This window comes from Saccopteryx bilineata, chromosome 7 (assembly GCF_036850765.1).
Source record: "Saccopteryx bilineata isolate mSacBil1 chromosome 7, mSacBil1_pri_phased_curated, whole genome shotgun sequence".
Classification (NCBI taxonomy): domain Eukaryota; kingdom Metazoa; phylum Chordata; class Mammalia; order Chiroptera; family Emballonuridae; genus Saccopteryx; species Saccopteryx bilineata.
Genome location: NC_089496.1, coordinates 90,106,289 through 90,133,281, shown reverse-complemented (window position 1 = coordinate 90,133,281; position 26,993 = coordinate 90,106,289). Strand labels below are relative to the sequence as shown.

Genomic DNA, 26,993 nt, shown 5'->3' with positions numbered 1-26,993 from the left:
GCTCCAGCAAAGGGTTACTCACTCTCCTGAAGGCCCACGGTCAAGGCACATATGAGAAAGCAATCAATGAACAACTAAGGTGTCGCAACGCGCAACGAAAAATTGATGATTGATGCTTCTCATCTCTCTCCTTTCCTGTCTGTCTGTCCCTGTCTATCCCTCTCTCTGACTCTCTCTCTGTCTCTGTAAAAATAAATAAATAAATAAAATTTAAAATATATATATTTAAAAAAACAAAACAAATCACTTGACTTCTCTTCATCTGTTTGTATCAAAACATTACTATGTGAGGATGCTACTGTCTACCTTGCAGGGTAGCTTTAGAATTAAAATATGTAAAAATCCCCTTGTGTGCTGAAATGAAAGTACTATACATATTAAGCAACTGTTACTTGAGAGATTCTACCACTGGAAAGCACAGCCACCCTTTACAGGGAAGAACAAAGACAGAATGGCACAGTGGGAGGTAAGACATACAAAGTCCACCCACAGTGGCAGAGCAGACAGCTTCCACAGGGAGCCAGGATTCTAATTTTTGGCTCAGGAAACTAAGCCCCTCTTCCTGCCTTAATTTACATCAAGAAACACAGTTACAGTATTTGTGGATGTTCTCAAAGATCACCCAGCTGAGTCAGACCCAGGACAGAGAGCAACAAGAAGGGGAAGCAGGCAGGCCAACTTCCCCTTTTGCAGGAAACCAAATGAGCCCAGCAGAAGTGGTTTTAAGCATGCTGCATTAGAAGAAAAATGAACATGTTTTAGGTTGCCTCTGGATTGAGTGGGCTGAGCTCCTCGATCACCAACCCCATCCCCAGCACTTAAAGCCTCTCTACATAAGCCTGGGCCAGCAGCTGCCCAGACTTTATTAGACCAACTTCAGAGATAGTGAGTGTATTGTCTTCTGAGGCCTATCCATGTTAAGAAGTGTTTCCACATTTCAAAGAATAGGTAACAGCTTTCTAGTTCTCTCCTCTGGGTAACAAAGAAAACGTCAAATTCCTCTTCCATATGGAAAGATCTCAAATATTTTTAAAACACCTGTTGTGAGTCATAGTTCACCACTCCTCACACCTCATCCCAAAGTCTTTTCTTCTTCAGACTAAAATGTTTCCAGTTTCCTCAGTTTTAAAGCCATTCCTTCGAGACCACAGTTAAGAACTTTAGCCAGCCTGAAAGCCACTCTTCTTAGGACATGCGCAGAGTTGTCTATGCCCCTCATAGAATGTGGTACCCAGGAGAGGGGCTGCCTGTTAGGTTGGAGATGGAACATAAAGTAGACACTTACTTCTGAGTGTAAGAATTGGAGAACTGATAGGTATGGAAAAATCCACACCTCTGACCACACAAGGGAGTAAAGTAGTAGAGAAACACAGTGCGCCTTCCTTTCACCATCATGCAATCAAAGTCTTACAACCATATTGCTTTTGATCTCTATTTACTTAGTTAGGAAGACTTACACGCCATGATGCTGGATGAAGAAAGCACGCTAACATGTACAATATTAAGTTAGTGAAATTGTCTAATTATTTTATGCACATGTCTGGAAGGATGGTAAACAAATGTTACCAGTGGCTGTCCCAGGGGCTGGGATTTAGATCATGTTTATTTTTCATTTTCAATTAGATATTTAAAATTCAGACAATAGACAAGCGTATAAAGCAAAAAATGAAACTTTTTCACATCAGCCCCATTTCTCAGATATAGCCTTTATTAATGTTTAACATTCATTCTCCAAGATTTTCTTGTAAGCTTATATAATCAAATTCATATTTTTCATTTTTTAAAGTAAAAGTGCAACCCACATCTCATTGTTCTGTTTTTTCATGTTTTCAATACATCTTGAATATTGTTTTAAGCATTTTTTCTTTTTCTTTTTTTCTTTTTGGACCCTAAAGAGATACTTATCAAGACCTCATTTTGTCATTAAAAAAAAAAATTTATTTTCTCTTTTTCTTTTTTTAAAGATTTTATTTATTCATTTTAGAGAAGGGGGGAGAGAGAGGAGGGGGAGGAGCAGGAAGCATCAACTCCCATATGTGCCTTGACTGGGCAAGCCCAGAGTTTCGAACCAGCGACCTCAGCGTTCCAGGTCGACGCTTTATCCACTGCGCCACCACAAGTCAGGCATCATCATTTTTTCTAAATTTATTTCAAAATTTCCTTTAATGAGGTAATACTGTTTTAGCAATTTTATAATTTATCCTTATGTATACTGCTCACAAAAATTAGGGGATCAGGGAACGTGCAGATACTTCAGTACTTGCAGTCTTTTGTACAGTGCATTTTCACCAATAAAATAAAAGTTGATTTTGCATCTCATTTGCATAACCAAGCAACTTTCTTTGACTTGTCGTTTGCTTTTCTGATGTTCTTGTTTAATAAAAAAAAATCAAATTTTTCTTTTCTCTATTCACTTCATATTCCTTTTGAAATATCCCCTAACTTTTGTGAGCAGTATCTATTAGTTTAATCAAGGGTCTTTTACATTATCAGAAATATAAATTTTTGTGGCAGGAATTAGTCAATTCCATTGATCCTATTTGTATCTAGGCAGAGCTTTTACAGACTAATCTGTAAACCCTTGAAAATTACTTGTCATGCCCTGGCCAGATAGCTCGGTTGGTTGGAACATCAGCCCAATAAGCAAAGATAGCGGGCTAGATTGCTGGTCAGGGCACGTACAGGAACAGATGGATGTTTCTGTCTGTCTGTCTCTCCCTCTCTATACAATAAATTAAAATTTAAAAAATACCCTTGCCCTGGCCAGTTGACTCAGTGGTAGAGTGTCGGCCTGGTGTGTAGAAGTCCCAGGTTTGATTCCCGGTCTGCTTCTCCACCTTTACCCCTCTCCTTCCTCTCTGTCTCTCTCTTCCACTCCTGCAGCCAAGGCTCCACTGGAGCAAAGATGGCCCGGGCGCTGGGGATGGCTCCATGGCCTCTGCCTCAGGCACTACAGTGGTTCCAGCCACAATGGAGAAACGCCCCAGATGGGCAGAGCATTGCCCCCTGGTGGAGTCTGTCTGACTGCCTCCCCATTTCTAACTTTGGAAAAATACCAAAAAATTAAAATAAAAAAAAAATAGCTTGACTAATCTGACCAGGCGGTGGCACAGTGGATAGAGTGTCGGACTGGGATGCCGAAGACCCAGGTTCGAGACCTTGAGGTCGCCAGCTTGAGTGTGGGCTCATCTGGTTTGAGCAAAACTCACCAGCTTGGACCCAAGGTCACTGGCTCCAGTAAGGGGTTACTGAGTAACCGTTACTCGGTCTGCTAAAGGCCCGTGGTCAAGGCACATATGAGAAAGCACTCAATGAACAACTAAGGTGTCACAACGAAAAACTGATGATTGATGCTTCTCATCTCTCTCTCTCTGTTCCTGTCTGTCCCTCTCTGACTCTCTGTCTGTCTCTGTAAAAAAAAAAAAATGGCTTGACTAGGCAGTGGCACAGTGGATAGAGCATTGGACTGGGATGCGGAGAACCCAGGTTCAAAACCCTGAGGTTGCTGGTTTGACTGCAAGCTTATCCAGTTTGAGCGCAGGCTCACCAGCTTGAGCGCAGGGACACTGGGTTAAGTGTGGGATCATAGACATGACCCCATGGTCGTTAGCTTGAGCCCAAGGATGCTGACTTGAGCAAGGGGTCACTCGCTCTGCTGTAGCCCCTGGGTCAAGGCACATATGAGAAAGCAGTCAATGAACAACTAAGGTGCTGCAATGAAGAATTAATGCTTCTCATCTTTCTTCTTGTCTGTCCCTATCTGTCCTTCTCTCTGTCTCTGTCATAAAAATTAATAAAATAAAATTACTTGTCATAAATTAAGAAATTTTTTAGAATATATGACACAGATTTAGTCAAGTCTTTCGGTTTCTCTGTATTGTAGAACTCCTCTCCATATGGCCACCTTTATAGACCATGTAGAGTGTTTATAGCTGTTCAGCCATAATATTCAAGTCCATTCTGTCGACTCTTCTGCAAAAACACCTCTCATGATGGTTTGCTCACGAATCTACAGTTTGGGCCATAAGCTTCATTTTTTTTTTTTAAAGGTTATTTTATTTTTATTTTATTTTTATTATTATTATTTTTAGAGAGGAGAGGGAGAGACAGACAGAGAGAGAGGAGAGACAGAGAGAGAGAAGGGGGGAGGAGCTGGAAGCATCAACTCCCATATGTGCCTTGACCAGGCAAGCCCAGGTTTTCGAACCGGCGACCTCAGCATTTCCAGGTCGACGCTTTATCCACTGCGCCACCACAGGTCAGGCCTAAGCTTCATTTTTTAAAAAACTGGTAAAACAACACTTATTTTTGTTTGGATGAATAAAAGTATTTCAGGGTAGAACACAATACATGTGTGATCTGAGTGGCCCAGTGAAGAGAGGCACAGGACAAAGGCTTCTTGTGTTGAGGTCATCATGCTGGTGGGGATTCGGACATCCCCAGCCAGTCCAGAGAGCTGGTAAGTGCTCTATTGTCCCTCAATCTTCAAACCCCAAAGAGGTACTGGCAGAGTTCAGCCAAGGGTTCAGGAAGGCTGGGACACCGGGCTGCAGCCTGAGCCAAAAATGCCTCTGTGTCCCACACAGTGGCCCAGGTATGCAGCTTCCACTGGGCCACGCAGGCCGAGTAAGGCAATCCTGCTGCTGCTTCGGAGGGGCCCTGCTACATGGCAGCAAAACCACCTCCCCCTGCCAGGGCCTGCTGCAATTCCTCTTGGAAAGCACCTGAGCTCCTTCTGTCCTTTCCTCTTCTGGTCTAGTTTCAACTGTCTTGGAGAAGGGGCTCTATGAAGAGCCCCACTGCTGGGGGAGCCGAATGGAGCTGTGTCTGGCTTAGGGGAGCCATTCATTTCCCATTTGAGAGCTACAGAGAAAGAGAGCAAGAAAGCAGGGCCCCTTGTACTGGGGCATCACTGCATGGCATTAACAGCTGTTCTAATAACCACACCAGAGAGCACACCTTGAGGGGGGGCTGTCCTGTGGTAATGGCCTATGGCTGCTTCTCAGTGCTCACAATCTTGTCCTCTGGGAAGTTTTCTGAAAAACTCAGTCATGGTTATTCCTTTGGTTTTCTTTCCTTACAATAACACCTGTGTTCTGTATAGGAAAAATTTTAATGGCAGTAAACTATCAAAATGAAAACAACAGCCTGGCCTGTGGAGGTGCAGTGGATAGAACATCGACCTGGAATGCTGAGGTCGCTGGTGTGAAACCCTGGACTTGCCCCATCAAGGCACATACAACAAAGAAGCAATGAACAACTAAAGTGAAGCAACTATGCGTTAATACTTCTCACTCCCTACTCTGTATAATCAATAAATAAAATCTTTAAAAAGAAAGATTTATTGATTTGAGAGAGTAGGAGCAGGAAGCATCAACTCATAGCAGTTGCTTCCTGTATGTGCCTTGACTGGGCAAGCCGAGGGTTTTGAACCGGTGGCCTCAGCATTCCAGTCAATGCTTTATCTACTGCACCACCACAGGTCAGACATAAAAATCTTTTAAAAAAATGAGGGGGGATCAATAATAACTCATAACCCCCACCCTAAGATGGCCTCTGTGAGTATCTTCATGTACCACTTTCAGTCTTCTCTGTGGAGGCATACGTATTGTTAACAGTATGAGGACCCAACTTTATAAAGTCTTGTAACATGCTTCTATTTTTTTTCTTTTGAGCCTGTTTCCTTTTTTTCTGCAATATGCTTCTTAACTTTGAGTAGTACAAAAGTTCATGCATGTCCTCGTGCCTCCTGACCATCCGGAGTATGATCGTACATGTACGATGGCAACATTAAAAAAAAGGCAAATGTATGTTCTTCTTGTTTCCATAAATTGGTTACCAAACAAACATGATTTTAAGTTAATAAAACTGTAACTGGAACTAATTTCATTTTTTGAATAAAAACTCCCAGGGGTCAGCGAACATGAAAAAAACTCACTACTCAAAGGGTTAAATGATAACAGAAATAGTATCAATTGCTTCCATGTATTGTGCCAGGTACTACACTAGGAGCATTAAATATATTACTAGTAGCCTGACCAGGTGGTGGCGCAGTGGATAGAGCATCGGACTAGGATGCGGAAGACCCAGGTTCGAGACCCCGAGGTCACCAGCTTGAGCGCAGGCTCATCTGGTTTTTAGCAGAGTTCACCAGCTTGGACCCAAGGTCGCTGGCTCGAGCAAGGGGTTACTCGGTTTGCTATAGCCCCATGGTCAAGGCACATATGAGAAAGCAATCAGTGAACAACTAAGGTGTCACAACGAAAAACTAATGATTGATGCCTCTCATCTCTCTCCGTTCCTGTCTGTCTGTCCCTGACCTATCCCTCTCTCTGGCTCTGTAAAAAATAAATAATAAAGAAAAATAAATACATTACTAGTAGATACTACTATTACTCCACTTCATAGAAAAAGTACCCAAGTCTTGGAGATGTTCCGTTCTGACCCTACATTACATTCCACAGACCCCCCATGGCCAAACTGGGATTTGAACCCAGGCAACCTGTTTCTTGGGCTCCTGCTCTCATCCACGCTGTATTCCTGCCCTCTTCAAGGTACTTTTTTTTTTTCTTTTATTTTTAAGCGATAAAGACAGACACAGTCAGACAGGAAGGGAGAGAGATGAGAAGCATCAACTCTTAGTTGCATCACTTTAGTTGTTCATTGATTGCTTCTCATATGTGTCTTGATTAGGAAGCTCTGGCTGAGCCAGTGACCCTTTGCTTATACCTGTGACCTTGGGCTTCAAGCCAGCCACCTTTGGGCTCAAACCAGCAACCATGGGATCATGCCTATGATCCAAAGCTTAAGCTGGCAACCCCGCACTCAAGCTTCTGAACCTGCACCCAAGCTGGTGACTTCGGAGTTTCAAATCTGGAACCTCAGTGTCCCAGGCTGACCCTCTATCCCAGGGGTAGTCAACCTTTTTATACCTACCGCTCACTTTTTTTTTTTTTTAATACTTTATTTATTGGTTTTTACAGAGACAGGAGAGAAAGGGGAGCATGGAATGGTAAGTATCAACTCATAGTTGCTTCATATTAGTTGTTCATTGCTTGCTTGTTGTATGTGCCTTGACCAGGGAAGCCCAGGGTTTCGAACTGGCAACCTTGGCATTCCAGGCCGAAGGTTTATCCACTGCGCCACCACAGGCCAGGCATACCGCCCACTTTTGTATCTCTGTTAGTAGTAAAATTTTCTAACCGCCCACCGGTTCCACAGTAATGGTGATTTATAAAGTAGGGAAGTAACTTCACTTTATAAAATTTATAAAGCAGAGTTACAGCAAGTTAAAGCATATCATAATAATTACTTACCAAGTATTTATGTCAGATTTTCGCTAAGTTTGGCAGAATAAATCTTTATAAAACAACTTACTATAGTTAAATCTATCTTTTTATTTCTACTTTGGTTGCTCCGCTACTGCCCATCATGAAAGCTGGAACGCCCACTAGTGGGTGGTAGGGATCAGGTTGACTACCACTGCTCTATTCACTGCACCACCATCAGCCAGGCAAGGTGCATCCTATCTTGAGCCATTACAGGTTGCCTAAGGGCTTTACCTCCTGCAGAGGTCTGCCCAGTCCTAGCTTTCCAGCTGTTCTGATAGGCCAGCCAAAGGCCTTCAATGAGCTTCTGCAGGGAGCATCCCTGAAATTCAGGTGTTAGAGACAGTCACTGAAAGAGCCAACCAATTATGACTCCACAGGACACCAGAGATGAGCAAACCAGCCTGAGGGTGAACTATCCTAGCTTAATGCCTTTATGGAATAGCCCCTTTCTCCTAAGAAGCTCTAAGCATTTCATACAGTAGTCTAAGATACAGACCCATGGAAGCAAAGGAATTTTGCTTCCAATCAAGCAGCAGCTCAGCAGGAGATGCCTTCGCTTGCCCCTCCAACAAACCTCTCACACTTAGATCCTTCCATCATGGGCCAGGCACAGGACCCTGCCAACACAATGCATTTTGCAAGACCTCTGGATATCTTACAGAGATTTAAAGATGGCCACCTCTCTACTTTATTCAGAAATGGAAAATACTCTCTAAGTCAGACTTTTTCAGTAAAAGACCAGATAGTAAATATTTAAGGCTTTGAGGGCTATATAATCTGTCATAACTACTCAACTGCACTGTTGTTGTACTAAAGAAACCACAGATAATAGTAATGGACATGACTACGTCCAATAAAATTTTATTTACAAAAACAGGTAGTCACCTGACCAGGCAGTGGCGCAGTGGGTGGAGTGTTGGACGGGATATGGAGGACCTAGGTTCGAGACCCCGAGGTCACCAGCTTGAGCACAGGCTCATCTGGTTTGAGCAAAGCTCACCAGCTTGGACCCAAGGGCGCTAGCTCAAGCAAGGGGTTACTCGGTCTGCTGAAGGCCCACGGTCAAGGCACATATGAGAAAGCAATCAATGAACAACTAAGGTGTCACAACGAAAAACTGATGATTGATGCTTCTCATTTCTCTCAGTTCCCGTCTGTCTGTCCCTATCTATCCCTCTCTCTCTCTCTGTCTCTGTAAAAAAACAAACAAAACTAGAAAACAGGTAGTCATTAGGATTTGGCCTGCAGGCTGTACTTTGCTAACCTCTGCTCTTAGGGTTGAAGTCTCCCCTAAAAATACCCAGATTTAGCCTGGCCCGCAGTGGCGCAGTAGATAGAGTATTGACCTGGAACGCTGAGGTTGCCAGCTTGAAACCTCAAGCTTGCCCGGTCAAGGCACATACAAGAAGCAATCAATGGCCTGACCTGTGGTGGCGCAGTGGATAAAGCATCAACCTGGAAATGCTGAGGTTGCCGGTTCGAAACCCTGGGCTTGCCTGGTCAAGGCACATATGGGAGTTGATGCTTCCTGCTCCTGCCCCCTCCTCTCTCTCTGTCTCCTCTCTCTCTCTCTCTGTCTCTCCCTCTTCTCTCTAAAAAAATGAATAAATTAAAAAAAAAAGGCAATCTGAACAGTGAAGCAACTATAATTTCGCTCTCTCTTCTCTCTAAAATCAATAAAATAAAATCTTAAAAAAAACAAAACAGAAAACCTCCCAGATTTAAATATCGGCTAGACTTTAATTTATATGCAAACCACTTTAGGACATACTCTCATTTCTGAGGGGTTGACCTGTTCTTCTTCAGTGGAGTGAGAACACAATCTTTCCACTATTAACCTAAAATCTTGGGAGAGTGCAGAGAAGTCAGGAATTGTTTTGCTTTATAGTTGTGGTCAGTATTACTAACAGATGAAAGGGAAAATATTTTACAGATCCACAGCAACCAGAAAAGAAGATAAATCAGGCTAAGGGAAAGAAAATGTCAAGAAAATCAAAAAGAGTATGAGGAAGAAAAATGATATTAATATAACCAGGCAGCTCCATTTGGATTCAGTTAGCTGATTGGAGCAATAGGCAGCTTATCCAAACCAGGAAATGGGAGAACTCGACAGCTCTCTTTGGAATGATGGAGCATCTCCCTTCAGAAAACTTGACTTGAGGCAAAGATATCATGATCACACACACTTGGGACATCTAGAGAAAAAAAGCCTGGTAAGCTCCTGATGAGAAGCTGAACTGCAGACTATCCATAACTCACACCTTGGGACATGCTCTAAGCCCCTTACTCAATCTTCTTGACTTCCTTCACTCACCTGCAGAGCAGTGATGAAGAAGCAAAACCCATTCTTCCTCCTGCACCGAGAAAGAGAGCCCTGTGGTGTGCTGCTGGAGGTATGCGGGGGCTAACACCCTCAAGAGAGAAGGAGACCCTGTCCAGACTGGAGAGCCTCAGGGGAGGCAGACTGGGGGCAGGACTGTGCTGAGCTATGGCCCCAAGGATTAGAACAAGAAGAGAAAAGTCCATGACTCTGATGGCTATGCTTCAAGTGCTGCAATAGCTCCTGCACCTTCTGGGGAAGAGCCACTCTTAAAATGCAGGGAGAAAGTCTCAACACCCCAAATCCAAGCACGTCTTTATATATATGTGATGCATATAAAAAAATGTATATACTTTTTTTTCTTAAAAGATGTTTTTTAGGCCCTGGCCGGTTGGCTCAGCGGTAGAGCGTCGGCCTGGTGTGCGGGGGACCCGGGTTCGATTCCCGGCCAGGGCACATAGGAGAAGCGCCCATTTGCTTCTCCCCCTCCCCTCCTTCCTCTCTGTCTCTCTCTTCCCCTCCCGCAGCCGAGGCTCCATTGGAGCAAAGATGGCCCGGGCGCTGGGGATGGCTCCTTGGCCTCTGCCCCAGGCACTAGAGTGGCTTTGGTTGCGGCAGAACAACGCCCCGGAGGGGCACAGCATCGCCCCTGATGGGATACCGGGTGGATCCCGGTCGGACGCATGCGGGAGTCTGTCAACTCTCTCTCCCCATTTCCAGCTTCAGAAAAATACAAAAAAAAAAAAAAAAAGATGTTTTTTACTCCCCAATCTGGTCATTTCACCATCCTCTTTAAAAGGCTTTCATGGCTTCCCACTGCCCTGAGAATGAAACCCAGGCTCTTCATCGTGACTTGGAGTTAAGTGCAAGGCCCAGCACCTTCCGAGGCCCACTAGGCGGCCAGCTTCCCCTGGGCTCTGCCCTCTCCCTCACCTCCCTGCAGGCACAGGAGCCTGCAGCCAGTTCCTTGGATCCCTCAAGCTCATCCCTCCTCAGGGGCCTCCATGTGCTGTTCCCTTTGTCAAAAAAATTCGTCTTTGTCTTTAGTCCTGTCCTTGCCTGACTGCACAGTCCAAAAATGGGTCTGCCACCTTATTATTTTGGAGTACCCTGACCTTTCCCATTTAGTGATCTATGGAAGCAAATATTTATTTGTCCGTGTTTTCAGTGTCTCCCTCCACTGTCTACAGCGGGGATCAGACCTATCTGACAGTCCTTAGCACGTAGCCAGGACGTAAATAAGAATTACAACTAATGAGCCTGACCGGGCACTGGCGCAGTGAATAGAAAATCGGACTGGGACGCGGAGGACCCAGGTTTGAAACCCTGAGGTTGCTGGCTTGAGCGTGGGCTCACCAGCTTAAGCATGGGGTTGCTGGCTTGAGTGTGGGATCACAGACATGACCCCATGGTTGCTGCCTTGAAGACCAAGGTGGCAGGTTTGAGCAAGGGGTCACTCGCTCTGCTGTACCCTCCGCATCAAGGCACATACGTGAAAACAATCAATGAACTAAGGTGCCGCAACAAAGAACAGATTCTTCTCATGTCTCTCCCTTCCTGTCTGTCTGTCCCTATCTGTCACTCTCTCTGATTCCCTGTCTCTGTTCAAAAAAAAAAAAAAAAAAATACAACTAATGAAAAGAGTTCCGCCTGCCCAGGCAGTGGTGCAATGGATAGAGTGTCGGACTGGGACACAGAGGACTCAGGTTCAAAACCCTGAGGTCGACAGCTTTAGCAAGGGCTCATCCAGCTCGAGTGAGGGCTCACCAGATTGAGCGTGGGGTCGCTGGCTTGGACATGAGATCATAGACATGATCCCATGGTCACTGGCTTGAGCCCAAGGTGGCTGGCTTGAGTCCAAGGTCGCTGGCTTGAGCAAGGGGTCACTTGTTCTGCTGCAGCACCCTGGTCAAGGCACATATGAGAAAGCAATCAATGAACAACTAAGGAGACTAAGGAGCCGCAACGAAGAATTGATGCTTCTCATCTCTCTCCCTTCCTGCCTGTCCACCCCCCCTCTCTCTGTCACAAAAAAAAGAAAAGAGTTCCTTTTCCCCAAGTCCTCTCTTCATATAAAATGGACCCTTAGAGGCTCAGAGCCTATAGCATGCAAACCATTGCTGGTTAGGGCATCAGGAGGCTCACTCCTGCCTCTCCCCAGCTGCAGGCCACCACCTCGCTGAGTCCATTTCCTCATCTGGAAACTGGCCATATCAGTATCTTCTTCATCAGGCTACCTAGTACACAGTTAAAATAAGAGAATGTAAGTGCCTACAACAGCTTGGTGGGTTTTTTTTTTAGTGATAGAGACAGAGAGAGAGACAATGAGAGGGACAGATAGGGACAGACAGCAGGAAGGGAGAAAGATGAGAAGCATCAATTATTTTTTGTTGTGGCTCCTTAGTTGTTCATTGATTGCTTTCTCATATGTGCTTTGACCAGCAAGCTACAGCAGAGCGAGTGACCCCTTGCTCAAGCCAGCGACCTTGGGCTCAAGCCAGAGACCTTGGGCTTCAAATCAGCAACCACGGGGTCATGTCTATGATCCCATGCTCAAGTCAGCAACCTCATGCTCAAGCTGGTGATCTTGGAGTTTTGAACCTGGGTTTTCTATGTTCCAGTCTGATGCTCTATCCACTGTGCCACTGCCTGGTCCAGCTCATTTACTTACTTTTAACTATAAAAAAAAAGCAACTTAAAGAGGCCTCAACAGAAAAGGATTAAATTTGCATATATAATTTCACTTTAGGAAAGGTAAGAGGAGGTAAAACTCAAGAAAACTCCATAATTCACTGAGATTCTTTATATAAAACTTGACCTGCTGTCAATATCTGGAAAAGTCTCTGAATTGAGGTGGTAGGCTGTGTCGCTCACCACTTCCAACTTCACAGACAGGAAACCTGATGGATGGGTTCCTGTGCTAAATCTAAATTGTATAAAGGCTTCCTGTCTTTCCTAATGCCAAATGTATGCCGTTTAACATGAATTAACAATCTCTCAGGCCAAGTAACCTAAGAAAGGGGCCCAATTCTCAAGGACTCAGGAGAAGACTTTGTTGCTATAAATATAATTTTAGATCACAATCATTCCGTTGTTTGTTAAAAACAATTATAGTATTTACTGAATGATTACAATAGTGTTATTATAATAACATAATCATTCATCTGCAATGGCTATTATTAACACCTAAAATGTTCATTTCCCTTAACCCAGAGATCCTATTTCTGGGACTCTATCCCACGGAAATACTGGGTGAGAGAGCAAAGACGCACACACACAAGGATGCTCAGTGCAGATCTGAGGCAAGAAAAAATCGAAATCACCCAAATGCCCAATAACAGAGGACTAGTTAAATCAGGGGTAGTCAACCTTTTTATATCTACCGCCCACTTCTGTATCTCTGTTAGTAGTAAAATTTTCTAACTGCCCACCGGTTCCACAGTAATGGTGATTTATAAAGTAGGGAAGTAACTTTACTTTATAAAATTTATAAAGCAGAGTTACAGCAAGTTAAAGCATATCATAATAATTACTTACCAAGTACTTTATGTCAGATTTTCGCTAAGTTTGGCAGAATAAATCTTTATAAAACAACTTACTGTAGTTAAATCTATCTTTTTATTTATACTTTGGTTGCTCCACTACCACCCACCATGAAAGCTGGAATGCCCACTAGTGGGCAGTAGGGACCAGATTGACCACCACTGAGTTAAATGAAGCACAGTATATCTTGATAATAAAAAAGTGTATGGTTAAAACATACTGACATAAGAAGGTATCCAAAATATACCAAGAAAAAAAGCAAGCTAACTGAAAAACAGCATGAAAAGTATGGTCCATTTTAATAAAACGTTAATTCTATATAGATATATGCATTAAAAAGAAAATCTAGAAATAGAAACACCAACCTTTTCCCAGTTGGAAATTCCCAAGGGGAATGAATTGTAAAGGATTTTCACTTTCTGGGTCATGTATTTCCATGTTTCAGTTTTTAAACTGAGCAAGTATTTCTTTTATAAGTGGGAAAAGGAAAGAAACTGTAAAATAAAATCTCTGTTGGTGTTAGTCTGTCAGTACCACCGAGTCAAATCGGCCACCAGCTTGGATGGCTCAGGATGCTCACGCAGCACCACCTCATCTCCCTTCTTGGGCCTGAATCACAAATTGAGCCAACTCAGCACATGTCATGAGGTTGCCATTAAACAGCAGCAAGCAGAGGCACTAGAATTTCCAGTGTCAGTTACAGGTTGGGGGCCATGTTTCTCTTAAAACTCCAGTGAAATTGCCTTGGAATTTGTGGTTAAGGCCTACCAATGGCAGAAGCGAGAGCAGACAACCTCTCCTGTAAGAGCACAGCTGAGAAATCAAGTCCTGCTGGGTTGGAAATGGTTTCTTTCTAATGAAACCCAGAGGGTGGGGGGCAGGGGAGCAGTCACTGGCAATCTGAGAAGAAAGAATAAACTGATCATAAAATCAAAAGGGAATGGGGAAGTAAGAGAAACTGACTGTAAGGTAGGAAGGAAAAAAGTTAGGTGCCTACTGATGAAGTTGCTGATATATTTACTGTAGAACTTTCCAAATGATTCATACTAGAAGCTGGATTTGGTTCTAAATCTGCTGTAGCAGGTGAAACGACAGCCACTCTGTACTCATGACTGGAACACTCTCTTTCCACATGACACTTTTGTACCGGCCCAGCGTCCTGATCAATATGCAGGGTTTCTCTGACCCCTGGTAGGGCTGGGGCTTCATGGGTGGAAGTGCAAATCCTGTTTTGCCAACCTGGTGGTCATTCCCCTCCCTATTAACAGAACCCAATTTCCTTCCTCTGCTTTTCGTTGGCTGTGACCTTCAGGGAACCAGGGCCCATTCCTAGCCCTAGGAAGTGGATACTGATGAGTAAACCAACCAGACTGTCTCACTTTCCTGACATACAGGTAAACTAGCCAATGAGATGCAAGGGGATATCAATGAAGGCAGTTCCGTGGAGGTCTTGATTGGTCTTTAAAAGAGACAAAGTACAGAGTGTCTCTTTTACTGCTGACACTTGGTCAAATGTGATCCCAGGACATGAGGGATTATGGCAGCCATCTCTGGAATATGAGGGAACCAGTTTAAAAAGACAAGCCAAACGGCTGAGGAAGTCAGAGCAAGAAGTTCGAAAGAACTCAGGACCTTAATAACACTGTTGAATAGATGACAACCAACCCTGGACCTGCCCCACCTCCAGATGACTTGCTGTGTAAGACAAGTGCCCTTATTGTTAGGCCATTTTAGTCAGGGTGTTATGTTACTTCAGAGCCAAAACCATCGCAGCATAAACAACGACACAGGACAAAACATGCCTGCTGTCTATGTGTCCTCTAATGACTCGACTTCCAAGCATACCTGCATGGCTGGATTACTGAGGGAATAGATTCCCCTCTGGCCCTGTGAGAGCAACTGATTTTGCCTACCCAGAACTAGATCTGTTCTTTCCCTGCCAGTGGTTACCCTTTGCTTTAGAGAGGACTTCTCTCCTACTCCATGTGGTCAGAAGTGAGGAGTGTGGGAGAACATAAATCCTGGTGTTCCATCTGGACCACCACCACCAACCAGGGTGGTCACATGGCCCGGCAGAACTAATCTGAGTCCTTCCCCAGGATTAACAAAGAGATGTTGGAAGAATAAAGCCTTCTGCCTGCTGGGACTACAAACTAGAGAACCAGAAACTCAAACTGGGGCGTTCATCTTTCCTGCATATGGGGAGAGTCAGTCTGGTACATGATCAACACATGTGTTAGAACCCTAAGGACAATGTTCAAATACAGACTAACCTGTGGCTGAAACCCTGAGTGTCCCAGTTACCTGAGCCAATAAAGCCTGTTATAAAGGTAGTTTGAGTTAGGTTTCTGTCATTTTCGTATAACTAGAAGTGTCTCAACTAAAATAAACACTTGATATCAACACTAACTCTCCCCACCCCCACTTCTTGAAACCATCACCTTCTCTGGACACCCTTCTTTCCCTGGCCTCTCTCATCTCTGCTTCCTTTTCTCTACAGCCCAGCTTCCCACCTCTGAGCAAACCAACAACAAAGTACCCGTCCTTGGGCAGGTTGGGGTACGTTCCTTCCAAGTCATTCCTCAGGGCAGTTTCACACAGCACCACAGCCGGTGAGGGCACCGCCACCCCCACGACACCCCCCAGAATCTCCTCGTCGTCCTTTTTCCCTTGCCTACCACTGCTCTGATGCTACTTCCAAGCCTGGGCAGGAAAGCTGTGGATGCCTCTTAGATCTGCAAGAGCACGTCTAAGCATTCCACTTACTTGATAACACTGCTTAGCATGTTCTCACATGAAAGTGGGAGGGCTCTCCACAAAGCCACTGGGTTGAAGGTGGGCAGCACAAGTGAGGCAAGACCATCAAACGGAACTCTGCCGCTAGCTACACATGTAGGTATATCTATGTACACATCAAACATAAAATACATGTTCTGTATAACAACATTGGTGTGAACCTTGCAGAGTGTAACCCACTGGGGGCAGAGCAATGCCTACACAACACAGGGCGGTTCTCTGCAGCATCAGGGTGTGTGCCCTGCTCTGAGAAAACCTGAAATGCTTAACCCCAGTCTTATAAAACAGTTACCATAAGGGGAAAATAGTCACACTATAAAATGATTCTTCACCTATAAAAGGATTTACTACAAGGTCCCACTAAACTGCCTGGGCTCCACTGCACTGAGAATAGGACTTGGTTTGTATGGGGCTTTATAGGTACTGTCAACTATATGAATCAAGAAGCCACAGTTGAATGGAATTTTTTTTGTTGTTGTATGATGTGATGAACAAAACAAGGTAAGTTTATCTGTATCACTAGTATTGATTTCTGTGTGGGATAAAAAATATAGTACCAAATGTCACTATGTCAGTTGAAGCAAGCATCCAATTCAGGGACAAGCAAGGCATTTCCTTCCTAACAGGGTTTTATTGTTAAATGGAGTATTTATTGTCACTGGAAAAAAAAAAAAGACCAAAGCACCCACATTTTTTTTTTAATTTTTAATTTTTTTATTTTTAGAGAGATGAGAGGGAGAGAGACAGAGAGGGAGAGAGAGACAGAGAGAGAGAGAGAAGGGGGGAGGAGCTGGAAGCATCAACTCCCATATGTGCCCTGACCAGGCAAGCCCAGGGTTTTGAACCGGCGACCTCAGCATTTTCAGGTCAACGCTTTATCCACTGCACCACCACAGGTCAGGCAGCACCCACCTTCTTAATCGATGTAAAATTTTAAAAGACTGAATAATAATAATAATTGTAGGTAATATTATGCTGTAATTTTTTTTAGCAGAAAGAGAGAGATACAGACAGGAAGGAGAGAGATGAAAAGAATCAATTCTTCATTGAGGCACCTTAGTTGTTCACTGATTGCTTTCTCATACATGTCTTGACCAGAGGGCTCCAGCAGAGCAAGTGACCCCTTGTTCAAGCCAGTGACCTTAAACTCAAGCCAGCGACCTTGGACTCAAGCCAGTGACCTTTGGATCAAGCCAGCAACCATAGGATCATGTCTATAATCCCACACTCAAGCCGGCGAACCTGCGCCCAAGCTGGTGAGTCTTTGCTTAAGCTGGTGAGCCCGCGCTCAAGCCAGCGACCTTGGGGTTTCAAACCTGGGTCCTCAGCATACTAGCCTGATGCTCTGTCCACTGCATCTGTTCAGGCTATGTTCTAAATTTTTGACAGGTATTAACTCATTTCATCCTCTAAGTAACCTCATGATCCCTGCTTTGTAGATAAGTAAAAAGGTTACATTGCCCAAGGTCAGAAGGCAGCAACTGCAGAGCTGAGATAAGAATGCAAGCAATCTCGATTCAGGGGCCAAGCTCTTAACCATCCATACTGCGCTGCCCTCTTGATCTGGAAGGCTCGTGCAGGATGGCAAACAGCACAGGGGGAGGTGTGGAAATGGAAGCTGCTTAGCCTATCGCCAACAAGTTCAGGGGTATGGTGCTGAGGATCTGTACTGGGCAGTAAAGTAGAAAGAGAAGAGATGATGATTAAAAGCTGGCACAGGGAGGTTTCGGGAAAACTAGCCTGTTTCTTGATTAGGGTGCAGGTCATATGAGTGTGTTCGGTTTGTTGAGAACTCATCAAGCTGTACTTTTTTTTTTCTAAGGTTTTATTTATTCATTTTAGAGAAGGGGGGGAGGAGCAGGAAGCATCAACTCCCATATGTGCCTTGACTGGGCAAGCCCAGGGTTTTGAACTGGCGACCTCAGCGTTCCAGGTCGACACTTTATCCACTGCGCCACCACAGGTCAGGCAAGCTGTACTTTTTTTTTTTTTTTACAGAGACAGAGAGTGAGTCAGAGAGAGGGATAGACAGGGACAGACAGACAGGTACGGAGAGAGATGAGAAGCATCAATCATTAGTTTTTCGTTGCGCGTTGCAACACCTTAGTTGTTCATTGATTGCTTTCTCATATGTGCCTTGACCGCGGGCCTTCAGCAGATCGAGTAGCCCCTTGCTGGAGCCAGCACCCTTGGGTTCAAATTGGTGGGCTTTTTTTTTTTTGCTCAAACCAGATGAGCCCGTGCTCAAGCTGGTGACCTTGGGGTCTCGAACCTGGGTTCTCTGCATACCAGTCCGATGCTCTATCCACTGCGCCACCGCCTGGTCAGGCTGTACTTTTTATACATAAATTTTCATGAGTAAAAAGTTAAAAAATGGAATGATGGATTTAAGAGCATTTTGATAATATTATGAAAGCCTTTTGTCCTCCTCTATTTTCCAAATGTCCCAGAATATCCAAGCAAGGCATCATAAAGTTCAGGGGCCATGGTTAAGAGAGCTTTACTGCCTGGAACTCTAACTCTGCCTTTTCACCTTCTAGATGTGTGATCTTAAATACAGTGCTCCACCTCTCAGCATTACCTTGCTTTCTGCAACTGCAAAGCTAGACATGTATAACACAGTGTCTAACTCCCAGGGCTTTCCTGCATATTAAACGAGCACTTACAACGGTCCCTGGCATGTAGAACACCACGATTAAACATTAGCTCCTGTCCTCACCATTCAGGCCCACAGCCATGGTCTCCTAGCTCACATCAGTTACTATATACTTATCTTTATCATTTCCCTATTATTGTGATAATTATTATTCCCTTCCATGTTCCAAAAAGAATTTAAGGTAGATTTGTTTTAGCTATTATTTAAGTCATACAACCATATTACAGAAAATCAAGTAGTATTCTTTTGGGAGGACAGTCATCTGCTGCTGCTGTGAAATGTTGGACATGATCTGCAGGCCAGAACCATGGCTGTCACACAAGAGCCACTATAAAAGGACCACTGGTGAAGAAGGGACTATAGAACACACAACAGTCAACAGATACTCGCAAAATGGCTACCACTTTTCATTTTGAAAATTGGATAGTACAGAGAATACCAATATGCTCTTCCCCTAGATTCACAGTTAACACTTGACCACATTTGCTTTCTCTCCTCTCTCTCTCCACACACTGACTTTATTTGCTGAATCATTGGAAAATTAAGTTGCAACCTGACCGGTGGTGGTGGTGCAATAGACAGAGCATCGACCCAGAACACTGAGGTCGCCAGTTTGAGCACAAGCTTGCCAGCCTGAGTGCAGGATCATCAACACAATCCCATGGTCATCAGCTTTAGCTCAAGTTTGCTGGTTTGAGCCCAAGGTCGCTGGTTTGAGCAAGGGGTCACTGGCTTGACTTGAATCCAAGGTCCCAGCCCAATCCCATGTCAAAGCATGTATAAGAAGTAATCAATGCACAACTAAAGTGAAGCAACAAGTTGATGCTTTTTACTCTCTCTCTCCCTCCCTCTCTCTCTGTCTTCCTTCCTTTCACTCTCTTGAAAAAAAAAGTGAATAAACATACTCTCAAAATCAAAACACTGGTCTGACCTGTGGTGGCGCAGTGGATAAAGCGTCGACCTAGAAATGCTGAGGTCGCCGGTTCGAAACCCTGGGCTTGCCTGGTCAAGGCACATATGGGAGTTGATGCTTTCAGCTCCTCCCCCCTTCTCTCTCTCTGTCTCTCTCCTCTCTAAAAATGAATAAATAAAATAAAAAAATTTTAAATCAAAACACTGCCTGACCAGGCAGTGGTGCACTGGATAGAGCGTCAGACTGGGATGCAGAGGACCCAGGTTCGAGACCCCAAGGTCGCCAGCTTGAGCGCGGGCTCATCTGATTTGAACAAAGCTCACCAGCTTGGACCCAAGGTCGCTGGCTCGAGCAAGGGGTTACTGGGTTTGCTGTAGCCCCACGGTCAAGGCACATATAAGAAAGCAATCAATGAACAACTAAGGTGTCGCAATGCGCAACGAAAAACTAATGATTGATGCTTCTCATCTCTCCGTTCCTGTCTGTCCCTGTCTATCCCTCTCTCTGTCTCAGTAAAAAAAAAAAAAAAATCAAAAAACTTTTTAAAAAAGAAAAAATTAAGTTGATGACATAATGTCATTGCATTCATAAATACTTCAGCTTTTATTGCCTAAGAACAAGGACATTATCCTATATAACTATACCATATGTATCATATTTAAGGAATTTCACAATTGCACAATACAATTATCTAATACATAGTCTATATTCATATTTTTCCAATTGCCCTAAAAATGATCTTATTTTTTTGCCTGACCTGTGGTGACGCAGTGGATAGAGCATCAACCTGGAATGCTGAAGTTGTCTGTTCTAAACCTTGCTTGCCTGGTCAAAGCACATGCGAGAAGCAACTAGGAGTGCATGCTTCCTGTTGCCCCCCCCTCCCCCATCGCCTTTCTCTCTCTCCTCTTACTAAAATTAATAAATAAAAATCTTTTTTAAAAAAGACCTTATTTTTTCAATTTAGGATCCAATCAAGGTTCATAAGTGCATTTAAACTGTCATATTTCCTTCAATTTAGGATAGCCCCCACCCCTAGCCTTTTTATATTTTCATAGCACTGACATTTTTTGAAGAGTCAATGCAGTTGTCTTATAAAATGTCTCACAATCTGGATTTTTGTTTGCTCTCTCTTTTTTTTTTTTTTTTTGTATTTTTCTGAAGCTGGAAATGGGGAGAGACAGTCAGACAGACTCCCGCATGCGCCTGACCGGGATCCACCCGGCACGCCCACCAGGGGCGACGCTCTGCCCACCAGGGGGCGATGCTCTGCCTCTCCGGGGCATCGCTCTGCCGGGACCAGAGCCACTCTAGCGTCTGGGGCAGAGGCCAAGGAGCCATCCCCAGCGCCCAGGCCATCTTTGCTCCAATGGAGCCTTGGCTGCAGGGGGGGGGGGACAGAGAGGAAGGAGGGGGGGGGGTGGAGAAGCAAATGGGCGCTTCTCCTATGTGCCCTGGCCGGGAATCGAACCCGGGTTCCCCGCACGCCAGGCTGACGCTCTACCGCTGAGCCAGGGCCGGATTTTTGTTTGCTCAAGATTCAATTCAGGTGAAATCTTTTGGAAAAGTGCTACATAGTTATGATTTTGTACTTCATACTGCAGCACACAAAGAGGTGCCTAATAGGATTTTTTTTTTTTTTTTTTTTTTTTTTTTTTTTTTTTTTTTTTAGCTCATGTCTGTACTGGGGAGAGAGAGAGAGAGAGAGAGAGAGAGAGATACGAAGCATCAACTCATAGTTGCGGCAGCTTAGTTGTTCATTGATTTTTTTCTCATATGTGTCTTGACCAGGGTGGGATGGGATGGGGTAGGGTAGGGGGAGCTCTAGCCAAGCCAGTGACCATGGGGTCATGTCTAGGATCCCATGCTCAAGCCAGCAAGCCTGCCCTCAAGCCAGATGAGTATGCACTCAAGCTGATGACCTCGGGGTTTGGAAGCTGGGACCTCAGTGTCCCAGGCCGACACTCTATCTACTGCACTACTACCTGGTCAGGCTAATAATTTGTTCCATTATTGGTGTTGCTACATTTGATCATTTGTTTAAAATGATGTTCACCTAAATCTTTTCATTGCAAAGGAATTCTTTTTCTCTTTGTAATAACCAAGTAATCTCTATTCTTTGAGTCCTTGTGAATATCTTGTTCTCCAACCATCTTTTCATCCAATGGTTATAGAATCTGTTGATAATCTACCTGAACTGATGATCACATTAATATTGCAAAATGGTCACTAGTGACATTTACAGTGTGGGTGAACTCTGGCAAATCAAATCTATTTTTTCACTCATGTACTTTATTATTTCATTATTATTTCTCTAATATCAGAACTATTTCAGAGGTTCATCTGCTTGACTCCACCTGACAGTGATTCACAACACCTTCCTGTCTTACATCTCTCTGATCTATCCGCCTGAGCAAGTACAGTAAGTAGAAACAAACATAAATGCACTGGCTTAAGCAGTGGGTAAAAAGATACCTGTCTACACAAGCCAGAGGTTGCCTAGTCGTTAGAACCCCCTTTCCTATAGCAGATCAAATTCTATTTTTCTAAAGACAGTTCTATAGCAAAGTTAGCATCAGGCATCCCAAGAAGGGAGAGAGGGGACACAAAGTGTTCAGTCAGTAGACTCCTGGCAGAATTTTAAAAGATTCTTCAAACCATACTAGGATAGTACAAAATCACACGTGCCAGCTGCTCCAGGCAGCCCGCTTCCCCTGACCCTGTGTTACTTCTTCTTGGTCAATAGTTCTCTACAGCCCAAACACCATCCCCAGACCAGCTGCATTAGAATCCCCTGGAAGCTGTTTAAGAAACAGATGCCTGGCCCTGGCCGGTAGGCTCAGTGGTAGAGCGTCGGCCTGGCGTGCAGGAGTCCCGGGTTCAATTCCCAGCCAGGGCATGCAGGAGAAGCGCCCATCTGCTTCTCCACCCCTCCCCCTCTCCTTCCTCTCTGTCTCTCTCTTCCCCTCCCGCAGCCAAGGCTCCACTGGAGCAAAGTTTGCCTGGGCGCTGAGGATGGCTCTGTGGCCTCTGCCTCAGGTGCTAGAATGGCTCTGATTATGGCAGAGCGACGCCCCAAGATGGGCAGAGCATCGCCCCTGGTGGGCATGCCGGGTGGATCCCGGTCGGGCACATGCGGGAGTCTGTCTGACTGCCTCCCCGTTTCCAACTTCGGAAAAAAATAAAAAATAAATAAATAAATAAAAGAAACAGATGCCTAATCTCACCCCCTTTTTTTAAAAAAAAGATTTAATTTAATGATTTTACAGAGAGAGAAGAGAGAAGAAGGGGAGGAGCAAGAAGTACCAACTCATAGTTGCTTTACTTTAGTTGTTCATTGATTGTTTCTTGTGCCTTGACCGGGCAAGCCCAGGGTTTCGAACTGGCATCCTCAGCATTCCAGGTCAACGCTTTATCCACTGGGCCACCATAAGTCAGGTGCCCAGTCCTACCTCCGACCAACTGAATCAGAGCTCTGCAGACGACTTTGGGAATAAATGTGTTCACAAGCTCCCCAGGGATCTCATGAGCAGCCAGGCTTGGGAACCCTTGCTTAGAGAAGACTCACTGCAGCCTCCAGGACGGGACTATGCTATAGAGCACACGACGGTAGATGGTAGGCAGTATCAGTCCCAATATGTGCTAGCCACCCTGCCAACAACTGACTCCCACAGGTCTGGAATGGGAGCACAGGAGTTCAACCCAGAGGCTCTACTACACCAATTTATAACCTACCAGAGGCTGGAAAAAAAAAAAAGGTCACTATACTTAAGAGAAGCTGCCAGATCTATAGTTCTCCAAATTTAGTCTCAACCAGAAGCATCTGGGAATATCACCCCCGAAGATCCTGAGCCAGAGGTCTATGGGGCCCAGGAATGTGTGTTTGGAACAATCTCTAGGTGCTCCTGATGCAGGGGGTCTGAGTGCCACACTTTGAGCAACCCTGGCTTCGATGCTGCTCTGTCCTTATCTGTAAGCAGTCCAAGAGCAAAAGAGTTGGATAAAATGTCTTGGCCTACACTGGGGCTACTTATTAAACCAGAGGCAAAATCTGAGGTCATATGGGAAATGTTTCTGAGCAATTAGCCACACAGAAAGGTTCAGATGACATGAAAATGTCCCTAAAAGGAACTAGATTTCACTCCAGCATTTCATCCCTCTGGAGGACTTTAGGCAGGCTGAGCCACGAGTGGGAGACCAAGGTTCCCAGCACAAAGCCCCACTTCAGGTTCCTCATTAGCAGTCTCCAGGGGGGCAACAGGAGCACAGGATCATTCCCTGGAGGCCACTTGAATAAAACAGTGACTATTAAGGCCCTGCCTGATTCCAGCTTCCCCTTCGCACTGTGGAAGGGCAGGCTCCTGGCAATTGTCTCTCTCTCTTTGCCCACCCTCTAATGTTAGCCCAAGTCTTAGTCAAGATTAACATGTGTGCTTGTGGCTCCAGAAACGTGTATGCTTGTGGCTCCAGAAACCAGAGATGGTTTAGACCACTGGCAGCAGGGAACAGGACTATGCTGATTACGGAAAATGGGGCAGACAGAGAAGAGCTAGCCAGTTCCCTGCCAAGGTGGCCTTGGGCTCACTGGGAATCAGAAGCATGGCTGGCAAACTGTAACAGGGCTCAGGGCGCCAGACCAGCAGCATGGAATCTCACTTGCTGCCAGAGGTCACAGTGAGATATATCCTTCCTTCCGGCCAGGTATAACTTCCACTCCAAAACATCAGGCAAAAAAGTCACCCTCATAGTACAAATGGGGTGCAGTACTCCCAGAACAGGTCACTCTGCAGTTATCAAAATATACCTGTAGGCCCTGGCCAGTTGGCTCAGTGGTAGAGCGTCGGCCTGGCGTGCAGAAGTCCCAGGTTCGATTCCCGGCCAGGGCACACAGAAGAAGCGCCCATCTGCTTCTCCACCCCTCCCCCTCTCCTTCCTCTCTGTCTCTCTCTTCCCCTCCCGCAGCGAGGCTCCATTGGAGCAGAGATGGCTCGGGTGCTGGGGATGGCTCCTTGGCCTCTGCCCCAGGCGCTAGAGTGGCTCTGGTCACAACAGAGTGATGCCCGGAGGGGCAGAGCATCGCCCCCTGGTGGGCAGAGCTTCGCCCCTGGTGGGCGTGCCGGGTGGATCCCAGTCGGGCGCATGCGGGAGTCTGTCTGACTGTTTCTCCCCGTTTCCAGCTTCAGAAAAATACAAAAAAAAAATACACACACACACACAATAAGTTCCCAAGCCAACGAAACTCATGATAATAAAACCACCACACCAGCCAGCTCTTGGGGCTCTTACCTGACTGGAACACGTATCTGGCCAAGCCCTGCATTAGCTCTGCTGGCCATGTTGGGGGAGCGGACTCCCCTGTTTCTCTCTTCAGGCGAAATGTCAACTCAAAGCCAAAACCACTAGGTCCATCTGTTCCTGTAAATCTGAAAGTAATAAAAAGCAAATGTTTTTAGTTCAACTACCTTAAGAAAAAGAAAAACAATGTTTTAAAAGTCTAATTAAAGTTCTCTCTCATTCTTGGTGGCCTTAGCATCTAAACCCCCTACTCAGAGGAATCTCCCAGCGTGTGAGCCTTGCAGGGAGACAGGACCTCAGTCAGCAGCCTGTGAGGGTCCAGATCTCCAGCCTCACCCTCCAGTCAGCTACAGGACTTCTGTATGATCTTGCCCAGCCAATCAAATTCCCCTGATGGCACTCTGAACTATGAGTTCCACATTTGGAGGCTCTGGGACATTCCTTTCTGTGTGATTGAGGGTCCACTACTGAAAAGCTTTCTTTTTTTTTTTTAATTGATTTTAAAATGAGAAAGGGAGAGAGCAGGAGAGAGACAGGACCATCTCTTCCTATATGTGTCCTAATCAGGGATCAAACCAGTAACCTCTGTGCTTCAGGACAACGTCCTAACCAACCAAACTATCTGGCTAGGGCTGAAACGCTTTCTTACACTCCATGTTCCTTTAAGTTGTTAATAAGCACCTACTAAGTTTGCTAAGATACAAGTCCAGCTGTATGCTCTGTGAGGATGAGACCCTTTCTCTACTCCCACCCCCACTGTGGCCCACAAGGGTGCAAGCCTTGGGCTGGGCTGGGCTGGTGGGCTGGCCTCCAAACTCAGCACTGGAGACAGGTCACAGACTCCCAATGCTGGGAGAGCCTGTATTCTCCTGAAGCCCAGCACCCCCGTGTATTTATCAGTCAGCACAGGTGGTTCCTGAAACCTAGCATCCTGTATGTACTCTTCAATCACTGGAACCTGAGGAAGCAAGGTTTGCCCTCACTTCCCACCCCCAGGTGGCCCAGAATGATCAGAGTAACTGCCTCTGTAGCCACACTCATCACAGTGATGATGAGGTAAGAATGACAAGAACTTGAAAATGCTCAGGAGCCCCAAGTCTCTGGGGAAGTCCCTAAAATGGACTTCTGCCAGAGGGCAACGAACGATATGGAGTAGAGAGCAAGGCCCGAGTGGGGGTTGACAGACCTCCCCAGGTGAAGGAAGTGTCAGGGAGAGTTCTTGATAGCTCAGGAGGCCTGCCAGCATGGGAAGGGTTAAAAGTTAAAATATGTTCATGATATAATTTTCAGTAATTATATCTTGTACAAACATGAGTCACAATGATCATACACGTGTAAGCTCCTCAGCATACAAATACAAACCATAAACTAAGATGACAGCCCACACCTCCTTGCCAACAAGCTACTGGAACAGGTGGTCAAAGGGGTTAATTCTGAAGGGACGGTGATACAGTCAATGCCCAACATGAAATTCCATGTGGTATCTTTCCTTCTTCTTCATCTTCTTCATTATCACCACCACCACCACCAACAACAACAACACCACCATCATCATCACTAACCCCAAGAGGCCAGGCCCAGAGACTAGACAGAGAGCTACTCAGTCTCAGAAGCTCTGACACCAGCCCTAGCCCTGCTGTGTGCCTGGGTGAATGCAGGCTTCCTGCACTTGCTGTGGTGGGGACATCGCCTCTCATAGCTACATTCTTTTTTTTTTTTTTTAAAGATTTTATTTATTCATTATAGAGAGGGGAGAGAGAGAGAGAGAAAGAAAGGGGGAGGAGCAGAAAGCATCAACTCCCATATGTGCCTTGACCAGGCAAGCCCAGCGTTTTGAACCGGCGACCTCAGCATTTCCAGGTTGACACTTTATCCACTGCGCCACCACAGGTCAAGCCTAGCTACATTCTTTAAGGGACTGAAAAGAAATCCATTCTTAAAGTCATCATGGTCATACCCAATTATATTCAAAGGAGGTGTTCACGGTTTGCATTTCCTCTGAGCACGTGACAATGTGGCAAACAAAATCCATTTTGAGGGTACACTCCTAGAATTTTGGAGACCACACTAGAGGATGCTTGGCAGGACACAGTGCAAGCTATTTTCTCTACTTGCTGAACTGCCGTGCATTGGGCAGTT

The 26,993-nt window shown here is 45.2% G+C and overlaps 1 protein-coding gene across 2 annotated transcripts in view; it reads right to left on the bottom strand.

Moving 5' to 3' along the window:
* SUFU (SUFU negative regulator of hedgehog signaling) overlaps positions 1–26,993 on the bottom strand; it is a 118,480-nt gene that overhangs the window by 57,095 nt on the left and 34,392 nt on the right. For both annotated transcript variants that reach the window (XM_066239330.1, XM_066239331.1), the window contains exon 3: positions 24,846–24,982. In XM_066239330.1, coding sequence (XP_066095427.1) covers positions 24,846–24,982 — 137 coding nt within the window. The remainder of the gene's footprint in view (positions 1–24,845; positions 24,983–26,993) is intronic.